Here is an 11,225-nt window from a genome sequence, read left to right on the forward strand (position 1 = left end):
TATACCGGATCGTTGATGATTTGATTCAAGGGAGCATTTAGACTCTGGACATTGTGTGATATAACTTGAAAATGGGATTTTGTGGTTAAGACAGTGAATGTGGGAGAAAGAGTGATGGAAGGCTGTCGTTGGATTTCTTTGTAAAGATCGCTATTTTTTTTCTGATGAAAGTGCTTTGGGTGGGATAAACTTATTGTTTTTGCAAATAAGTGTAAGTCCTGCAGCGGTAGTTGCCCGTGGACATGCGACATAAATGAGTGACCTCTTCATTCTATGTTTTGCAGTATCATAAACTACAACATCTTTATAAGTTCCACCTTGAGACTTGTGGGTCGTCAAGGCTTCTGCCGGTACCAAAGGAAATTGCTTTCTGTTGACTTGTAGCTTGGTTGTATGGTCAGATGTGATTATGAGAGAAGAAGGTTCGATCATAGTCCATGTATCGTCCAAAATGCGATTAACTTGTCTTAATATCACCTGGCTTTTGCGCAGGATAGCGCCACTTTTCTCATCACTGAATTTCAGCCAAATGCGTAACGGTTTTTTTTCACTTGCCGGATAATTTTTCAAGGTTCCAAAATCAATTTTCACCAAATACCCAGTGCTGCCATTTACCAATCCATCGGAAGTGTCGATATTGACTACAATCATGTATCTTGCTCCGATTTTAAGGATTAATTTTTTTAGCAATCCCAGAGTTTTCAAACGATGAGTGGAATCGTCAGACACCGAGGGAAGAATACGGTCCACATCAAATTTCTTTGGTTTATTACCAATGATACGATCAAAACCAACAGATACACCACCCTCTGTGTCCATTTTATCCAAAATAGCGATGTTCATGAGACTTACTTCAGCGTTGGTATGAAACAGGCATATCGGTCTTTCAACATTGCTTTGATCAAAGTTCCGTACGACATTGAGGTGGGGGAAAATTGGTTGGCCATTGTTCAATGAGATTTTTTCTTCTTCTGTCATACGGAGAACTCGGCTTTGGAACAACTGTATGTCATTTGGAGTCATCTCACCAATAGCCATGTTGTTCAATGCAATTGCAAAGCGCAAGTCGTCCCTTTGCCTCATAATTTAGGTTAGCTTGTGAATTTTGAAATCCTTCCATAAGTTACTACCAAATGCTGCCAGATAAGGGTCTTTAGGTAAATTTGTCGAAAAGAGAGGCGAGGACATAACCGGCGGGAGCTGGAAAAAGTCACCAAGAACAATAACAGATTTTCCACCAAATGGGAGGGATCCATCAAAAATGTCTCGAAGTCTTTTATCAATCCAAGAAAACATGATATTTCCGACCATGCTAATTTCATCAATAATTAATACCTTTAAATCTTTTATGCAACTGCCATAGAGTGGCTGACGTCTGCAGAAAGATTATTAACACCACCACTACCATACTGGTTTACTGGAAGCTGAAATGCGCCATGTAGGGTTTGATCATTCATATTGAATACAGCTTTAACGGTGGGTGCGGTAAGCAAAACAATCGGTGTGTTTATTTCTGTATCCCTTTCACCGTCGAATTCCACATTTATACTTTCATACAATGCTTTAATTGGCATTCGTTTTCCTACACCGGCACCACCAGTAACAAAATCACGAAACGTTGCAAAGGTACGTACAGACTCGTTGTCACTACTAAACATGCGGATTGTCACTCTATCACGATTGTATCTTATATGATTTAGGGTGTGCGTGAAATATTCGCGTTGTTTTGTGTTCAACTTGGATACCAGCTCGTAAAATTCAGCCTTAGATAGCCGGTCAGGTAACTTGAATTTTTCCAAGTACGTTTTTTGGCTGTTGTCTCTCGAGTTATTGTTTAAAAGATCATCACCAAGATCGTTGCTTCGATGATAGTTACCCTCACTTGAGTCATCAATGTCCAGAGTATATCGACCAAAATTATTAATGATATCGCCTGGTACTTCAGTATTTTCTTCATCTTCAGAACCACCAATAATATTATCGGCCGTCTCTTGATTCAATTGTTCCATGTACATGTCCAACGTAGCATCGTCAATAGCACAAAATTCTTTTTTCCGTTCCATAATCAAATTTATGTTAGCATTGAATACATCTTCATGTATTATGTCTAACAATTCTTTTTCTTCGTCTCTCCAAGGTTTATACAACATGATCAAGGTTCTAAAAAATTTGGAAGGCTCTTTTTCAAGGTTGAGTTTGTAGTAACGGATAACTTTTGACTTGGCTCTACGAGTTAAAAATCCAGAATCATTTTTAAGGGCAAAGACTTTTCCTGAACGACCGCCAAGTAATGTATCAAGCGAAGGGCCATCATCACCAGATCCATCAGGTAAGTTGATATCAGAAAAGTTACTATCATTATTATCATCACCATCATTTTCTTCTTGACTGGTGTTGCGTTTCTTCTTTGGTGATTTTCGACTAATTTCATAATAGGCAGCAAACTGAGCCAAATTAATGTCTTCTAGGCAATCAGGTCTATTCGTATAATGATCAATTAAACCAGGCACAAAACAGTTAGTTGAATCAGGGTTCAATTTAGCTAGTTCCTCTTGACTTTTAAGAATGTGCGTTCGATTTGTTGGTCTTGAAGTAGGAACAAAAATTGTCACTGTACTCGATTCTACCATTCTAATACCAAGAAGATTATAAGCGGCTTCTTGTGCAGATATTTCACTGGAGTTATAGTACTGTGCAGCCAAAGATCGCAGCATATCAGTGGAATTAGTATCAGGATTATTTTTATGATTAACATATATTTCTTCCATTGCTTTGCTCATGCCTCTATCAGATTTGTTGATATAATCCATAACGTATGCACAGCAAGCGTAAGGATCCAGAATAAATTGAATATCCATATTTGATCGAAACAAACTGATTATTTTTGGGCTGTAATTATTTATCATGATAGCATTTGGCTCCCTTTTAATATAAAGCTTGTGCATTTTGAGATTTACTCTCAATGCAAGAACATAATCGTTATAAGATCGAGCATCAACAAGATCCAGAAATTCTTCGAATGATGTATTGGAATCAGACAGCTCTTTATAATTGGTATCGAGATAATCCATGATTCGTTTGTTCAATTCCTTAAAATCTTTTATATTTTCAGCTGAATATTTCGTTAAATCCAACGGGTCCATAATTGTTGTGCAGCTGATAGGTGGAAAAGGGATATTGAATCTACATACAACTTTGTTGCCGCCTCGTTTTCTTCTACATGTGCCTGTATGCCGATGTGTCTGTCTTGTTCGTAGTAAGTCTTTCCAAGTTTCCGCATTGCTTTTTGAAGCTGCATCATGATGTGGACTACCATCCCATTTTTTACTGCGAGTGATAATTTTGTCAACAAAGCTGCAAATGTTTGCTTTTATGTCGTCTGCTTCAGTTTCGTTCTCACATATTTTGTCCCCTAATACCGGTGCATCTTTCAACCACAATAGCATGTGTACATGAGGAGATCCTATTGTTACATATACAAATTAATAAGTTCTTAATTTTTACAGCGACAAAATTCATACCTCTATGTTGGAATTCAACCCTGAAAAAGTACTCTGAAATTTCATGCCCAAAAAAAGGACCATCTTTTTCAGCCCAAGTTTTCTTCAACTCACGAAATCTATGATCAAAGTATCTAGCAGCAGTAACAGGATCACTTTGTAATAATCTTGCTTTCTCGGCAAAAGACAATGTATCTGCTTGTTCGTCAGTCATTACGTCGTCGTCAATAATTTTTTTTAGCACGCAAAGCAGTTCGTTCCATTTACTTTCGGCTGCAGAAACAGTTACAAATACAGTTGGCACACCATATTGTCGAATCATAGCCATTGAATTCTTTTTTTGGTTTTTCCAATATTCGGAAGAAGAACGCACACCAGATAACGTCTTGAATGCTTGGTCTTTGCTCAAAAGCCGGTTTACATTATCCGTGTTACCAACATCCTTAGCTGTAAACGGCATGTTACCATTGTCAGTGTTCTTTCGCTTTCTTAAAATTGTGTTGATGTTCGAACTCATTTTCAATAATTGGGTCTTGCGGTCCATAAACAATAGATAATCTGCTCTTTCTACTGCTCTTCTATCGAATCTTCTGGCCATAGATTTTGTCACGGATGAATAAGAAATGGAATTTAACCCCTCTATCTTGGTACCAAAAAAAATTTTAGGAAAAGACAAAAAATCACTATCCTTATCTTTTAATATTGATAATGGGACTCTGCCTTCACCAGGTGCAAGTCTAATATTAAAGTCGTTGTCACTTGATAAAATAGAGTCTGTTGCTCCAGGATTCAGAGGCTCATCCTCAATATCATTATTTTCCCCGGTATTTTCATTTGGCTCATCTCCCTCATCATTATCTTCATTTTCTTCGACAGCTAAATTCGTTGAATCCCATTCGGTTTGGTCCGCTAATTGAACTTCGTATTCGGTATACAATGGAGTAGTTTGCAAATACCTTGCAGCATTCCATACTTTATGTGGGCTGACATTTCCTCTGATATAATCTTTTTTAAAAATAAGTTTTCTAGCAAGACTCAAGTGAACTACACCGGATGCATCGTAATTACGAGGTAAACAACTGACAGTAGTATCTACGTTTACAGGTACATTTACAATTCCTCCCTTACTCTTGAACTGTCCATGTTCACCTTTGTGAGTCCAAATAGACTGAAAGACATGCCTTGGGGCCACAAGTCTTTCCTCTAATCTGGTTAATTCCAAAACACAAGGTACTTTCGCAGGAAAGTTTAAACCATTACTCAATGCAATTGTTGGTATCTTATTATTTTTGATCGAAGTTTTGCAATTTGCGCAAAAATAATGTTTGTTACTTCCGGTTTTTGTGATTGTAATGTTGGTATGATTGCTGTACACACCATTATCCTAGTGGCCAATACACTGCATCCACAACATAGCCATCTGTTTTCCATTTCTCAAGCATCGTATCTTTGTTTAGCAAGGATACATTTTTGAGAAAAAATAACCCGCCACAACAAATACAAACAGTGGTCGGTCCTTCTTTGATAGCTTTTTCATACTTTTTTCTACTTTTTTCCCAAGGTGTTTCCTAATTCATTTTAAGAGATTAGACAAAATTTAAGAATGTGTTATGGAATGTATTACTTGTTGGGTCTCTTCTTCACTATCATTTTGATTGCCATCGCTTTCGTCGTCATTGTTACCAACTGTCAAATTCTTCATCAGCTTCTCTCTCTACCCTTTCTTGATCGATGATAGGTTCAAACGGATCCTCCAACTCTGCTTCGGGTTCTTCAGGTTGCTCATTAGGTTCTTCGGCATCGTCCACTCTAGTGCGATATTTGGCCTGATATTTGCGCTGATAATTTTTTATCTTTTCTTTGTTTGTCTTGCTTTGTCGATATTGCTGTAGATATTCCTTATAGGTACTGTTGGGTGCCTGTCGCCGTTGCTTTTTTTTTACAATTCTTTTTTTGGTGGAAGCATCCGATCTAAATACGGAAGTAGAACTCGTTTCAATGTTATCGCCTTTTGCAGCACTCTCGGGCGTTTCCCTCCTATCTGATGATTCATCAAAATGCGTACGACGTTTGGCTCTATTGATCTGAGCGATTCTTTCAAAAACATCCTTGGGTTGTGGTAAAGGCAATCTTAAGAATATTTTGCCCTGTAAATCACTTGTTTGATTTTCGTTGTTTGGAGCGACTATTGCTAAAATTATTAGGTAGAGATTTAATAACGTCTGTAGAACTTCCAGATGCCTCATTGGTTTTATTAAAAGCAGTGGTCTTCAATCGAAGAAAGATCTTGGCAGATTGGTTGATCTCACCCTCATCATTAGACAATTTTGTCGTGTCAGATGTAGCCATCCGAGACTTTCCTTTGTTTTTTTCTTTTCTTTATGTACTTTATTTCGTTTGTCTTTCGACATTTTATTAAATTACAAAGAATTAATGCGTAATGAAAAAGTTTTTAATTTTCGAATAGCAGAGGGTATCTTGCCTTATATGGGTCGTTTTTGGGATTGTTATTTTTTTTCCATTCAGGCTCTAAGGCTTACAACTACGTATTTTATACTCCGTCTAATAAGCCAAAAAAAACCTCCCAGATACGAACGAGACTAAAAAAAAATTGGGTTTATAGATTGTTATGATCTGGCTTATTAAGGCAACCCCAAGTGTCAAAAATCACTTTTTTTTTTTTGACAGTGATACACTGATCACAATATCCATATATTCATTTAAAAGAAAAACGAAAATAAAATAAATACCCTTTACCTTTTTTTATTTAAACAAATCAATGGAACCCTCAACAAGCTCATCTGTCTACGTTGCAACTGCTTCTTTTTCTGCTCGTAGAGGCCTAAGAGCGGATACTGTGGCCCAAGAAATTGCAGGGCTGAAAACTCGAATTTATGCTTTGGAGAATCCTACGGTTGCCGCTGTGAGTAATGTCACCAAAACTGGTAATGACCCTGAACAATGTGTAAGTAAATCTAACGTGATAAAAAAAATGGTCGTTAATTTTGTTACGTGTAGACCCTAATTCGTCAGTGTTATCAAGACTGCATTACTGAAAAGACCTTTACGGCTGGGATTTCACAACCACTGTGATGAAGGGGATTAATCTCCCTATTTTTCAGTACATCCTTGAGCAGTTTAGACTGAAGAAGGCAGAAGCCTTTAATTCTGCTCGTCCTCTTCACAAGATGACCTTGACAAAAACAAAACTTGTCAAGACGAGAATCAGAAGAAACTTCGAGGGGTTGAATTTTGCGAACCGCACGAGACGCACACACCGCGTAGAAGAACTTGGAGAGCTTGGACGTAAGAAGAATCAAGCTGCAAGACTGACTGCCGTAAGTACAATATTTGATTGCCATCATTGTAAGTCTAATTTTACCATTTTACAGAAATTCAGAAGAAGAAAGGACAACTTTTTGAAGTATGAGGAAAACATTGGTCAAAAGTTTCATCCCAAAAAAAAGTTGCAGGGCTTTTCTTGTAAAAGGCTACATGTCCGAGTATGGGGATGATCAAGTCAATGATCAAGATCAAGCCCTTTCTTAAAGCAGCCTTCGTCCCAGTTGGAGATCCGATCAGGTAAAAATAAAAAGAATGAGTATTAAATTAAAAAAAGCATAGTGATCTAACGCACCTTTGGGTTATGATACAATAGCTGAACGAAATGTTTGATGAGTTGGATTCTCCTTCTGGGCAGAGGAATGTTGGAAGGCCATTACCTCGTAGAATCAGACAGGTACCATCATTGTCTGTTCCTTTTGAACAAATTGGCCGCTTGCCAAGTTGGGCCGTCCGAAATGGTATTTGATTAATAAATCATTCTTTTTCTTCTTTTTTTTTTAAATATGTGTGGTGTTAAAATATGTTATATCAATGACACCTTAAAAAACACTCTCTCACCTTCATTGACGAATTCATTGAATATCGGTATTAATTTTTATTACCTTAAAGCAAACTGAGCTTGGCTTTAATCATATGAGGCAAGTGGTGAGCATCATGTTTCAGATAACTGCATAAAAGAAATATTAGTCTCCTTTATTACTATTTTAAGTTTTATTTCCTTACAAGTTTAAATCAGGTCCACCATTCGACATTAACACGAACATTAGCATGGCCAAAAGTCAACACATGAATCTCCAGATCTGGACACCGTAGAAGCAGAACCCGAATTTCTACTTTGCGTTCCCCAATGGTATACAAATACCTTTCCCCACAACGCTCTTACATGTAGTCACCCTAATAATTTTCGTAATTGTAGGAACCACGGGTGTTCATTCAACACAACACCAGTATTTAATACAAGCGACCCAACACGTGTAAATTGAACATGGTAACTGTTCATTCCAAGTTGCCGAACGAAGTAATTTCTCCCGCAAAACCCAAATCGACGATTTTTGTTGTCTGTATTTTAGGGTGCAGTAACGGTGATATATAATTAAGACAAATTGATGCCATATGCTTCTTCATTACCGCAAAGTCATAGACAGAGAGGCTCCTTCAATACGAGCTAAATATTCTTGCATTATTCGAATAATACATACGCCTCAATAAAAACATCTTTGATGACATCATATTCCTAAAACTGATGTGAAAGAAAAATATATATTGTAAGGTTTATAAAAAAAATGCATGTTACCAGAATTTAAAAGAATAATGTTTGAGCTAAATTAGTGATTATCTTGATATTAGTCAAATGTGATATCTTGATAGCAATAGGAGAGTGGATGACATGAACAGGAATGATGGACTCGTAAGACATGTCTTCAAATTCGTTTGCATAAACGCTCATATTATGATGAGCGAAAGAGCCCAATTGGATATCTGATTCCTTAAACCATCTAATTAAAAAAGCATGCATTAGAAACGTTAAGTAAAATAAAAGACAGTACATATTACCTCACAAGGCAAACGTGTGCATTATTTTTTCAACAACATTATCATCTCCCAAAACATCTGCAGAATGACGAAAAAACATCAGTACTTGCGCAGGTCGCAGAACACCTGAATTCGACAGGCATTTGTAATGCCGAGCAGCACGATCCCCAACTGTTTCATTTTCGATGATAATATCATTGTCATAATTTAAGCGGTAGAACGCACGGATATATGATCCACGTGCGTTCGTACATGATGATTCAATTGACTTGTAAACAGACCCGAACAAATCAAGTGTCACAAAAGGATACACGTTTCTGTCCGTGGTGGGAGCAGAGTAGGTACAATTGTACACTTCGGTGTAATAGTCCAACAAGTGATTAAACATTGCAGGATCCATTAGGATCGCATCCTTGACCTTCATACGTCGGAGTGCGCTTGGTGGCAGCTGCTCATACCCGTAACATAAATGATGGCCGTGGTTGATGGCTAGAAATTCGTAAAGTGAAAAAGCATTGAGGGAATCCACGTACTCATTTTCTACCCATGGATGAACATCATCGTACCCGTGAATATTTCCACCCGAAAACAATCTCTCTATTTTTTTGTTGTCATCCGATGCAAGTATCAAGTGTGAGTTCAGCATCGAGTAATAGTCTTTGGCATGAACGGCACGTAAGAATTTTAACATGAACGTCTTCTCTACCGCGCCTTTACGATTCGTCTTGATGGATTTGATATCGCAGTTGTATCGCTCAAAATTGAATATCCAAGATGATGGACCAGGGCCAAAACGTAACAAATTTTCACGCAAATTGTGATAGTCGAGGATAGAGATAGATAAAGAAAAACAATAAAATACTTTGAGACTGCTTATAGGTTTTATTAAGAGTAAAAGTAGATTAAAAGATTCCGAGGGTTCTATTCTAACTATCAGTTTGCATATTTATATATGTTAAGAGAAATCGGATTATGAATTTAGTTTGATGGATAAGTTACACAGCACTAAAATAGTGCTTGTAGTTGGATATGATATAATGTATGAGAAAATAGTTCGTGTTGTGATGTAATAATGTATGGGGTGATGAAGTGAGATTTAATTTTAATATTGTTTTATGGTGTGATTAGTAACAACAGTAGGTGGATCACCACACAAATGACTGTGAAAGTGCATATTGCTGACGAAAAGAGTTGGATCGTTATACGTCGTTACAAAATCGTTCAAGAATTTTTTCATATGGTGGTGCATAAGGTCAACTTCTTCCAGCGAGATCATCGGACTAGACAAATAAACATTTGCTGCAACAAAATCCATCCAGTTGTCATAGTATTCCTTAGGCAGCCTCATCGATAACAAGTATGGCGACATGGCCAAAACCCAAGTCTTAAACTCGTCACTCTTGACATGACCAAAACCGACATCACCGACCGTCATTTTTCTACTCATCGAAAGGCCGTCGTATCCAAAAGGGAGCACAAAGTTTTGGGAGCTGGACTTTGACATCTCTTTTAAATGATCCTTCGTAATCAATGGCTCTGTTCGGTTGTTTACCAAGTTATTTTCTTCACGCCAGATGTTACGCATCATTCTTTTTGCCGTTCCCATGAAGGTGTTGTGGCAAATATCGAATGCAACAAATTCAATGGGATTGAAATACGGAAGTCGAAGTAATTCACTGTATCTGACACCGTTTGCCTTTTCCAAGTTGGTTCTAGCGGTGGCAGTGGTAGCACTTTTCCAAATCTCGGCATCCAAACGATGCGTAACTGGATCACGAACAATCCAATCATCATTACGAGGTGCATCAGCATAATTTCTTCGGTGAGTATGACCTGGTATTGATTCGAACAGATGCGTACAATAATTACATGCATTGGTTGAGTTGTGAGAGGTCATACCAATCACTTTTCTTGTTGCTGGAAGATCACAAGCAACCATTGTCAATGCAGCTTTGACAGTAACAATACCGTGATTTCTCGTTTGTATTTCAACACCATTGGACAACAAAAGCAATTCATCACCAAGAAGACCCAAATAATGATTCATTTGAAATGTTTTTGGCTCTCCGGGACCAGGAAGAAGACAAACAAGAACAACATTTTTTCTCAAATTTCTAACGTCGCGAGGCAAATTCTGAATGGTTAAATAAATTCCACCACAGCTATATACGCTGTTTTTATACAATTGAAACCAGTCGCAGTTAATTGTCACCATTAAATTGAAATCAGATTGTTGGACATATGGCATATCGTCAGTGGGATCCATCTTAAAGTCCCTCCATACGCTTCCATCATAAACATCCGACATAATTCCTGGAATAACCGTTCTTGATTTCCATCTTCTAATATCATCCACAAACCCTTCACGCAAAAAAAATGCCTGTAATGTTGATACAAGTGAGTTGTAATAAAATGATCGAATTGGTTTCAGTACGCTTCTGTTATTGACAGAGAAAAGTTTATTGCCACAGCGAGTTGATCCAGGAAAAGGTTCGACTGAAGAGCAGTTTTTTCCAATCAATCGATTTTTTTCAACTTCGGTGTCATAAGGATGAACGGCATGGCATACGGTACAGCTGACGTGCTCTTTCATTCCATGATACACAGTGGCACCAAGATTACACCAAGAAACAAATGTCTCAGCACGAACAGGGAATTTGTACTCGCTGTTGGCAAGCTTTAATGCTATATTGAGCATCACCATCAAAAGCTCACAACCTTCGTCGGTTAAATACTTGCCGTGAAGCAAGAACACGGTCAAAAAGAAGATAAATGCCAAAGGATCGGTAGGGAGATGAGCATTATTAGAAAACCCAACAAAGGGATCTATTTAAAAAAAAGTTAACG

General features: G+C 37.7%; 2 protein-coding genes across 2 annotated transcripts; one reads left to right on the plus strand and one right to left on the minus strand.

Moving 5' to 3' along the window:
• Positions 1–6,279: 6,279 nt before the first annotated feature.
• Positions 6,280–7,311, plus strand: EV154DRAFT_561933 (uncharacterized protein; the record flags this gene model as incomplete). Its single annotated transcript, XM_051605705.1, has 5 exons — positions 6,280–6,465; positions 6,623–6,838; positions 6,893–6,966; positions 7,052–7,082; positions 7,159–7,311. 5 exons carry the CDS (start codon positions 6,280–6,282, stop codon positions 7,309–7,311), a joined length of 660 nt encoding a protein of 219 aa, XP_051459234.1.
• Positions 7,312–8,145: 834 nt separating this feature from the next.
• EV154DRAFT_585311 (uncharacterized protein) lies at positions 8,146–9,069 on the minus strand (the record flags this gene model as incomplete). The annotated part of the gene is made up of 2 exons (XM_051606754.1): positions 8,146–8,341; positions 8,405–9,069. The coding sequence occupies 2 exons, from the start codon at positions 9,067–9,069 to the stop codon at positions 8,146–8,148; spliced, it is 861 nt and encodes a 286-aa protein (XP_051459235.1).
• Positions 9,070–11,225: the final 2,156 nt, after the last annotated feature.

The sequence above is a fragment of the Mucor mucedo genome, assembly GCF_025094135.1.
Source record: "Mucor mucedo strain NRRL 3635 chromosome Unknown EV154scaffold_30, whole genome shotgun sequence".
In the NCBI taxonomy this organism is placed as follows: Eukaryota; Fungi; Mucoromycota; class Mucoromycetes; order Mucorales; family Mucoraceae; genus Mucor; species Mucor mucedo.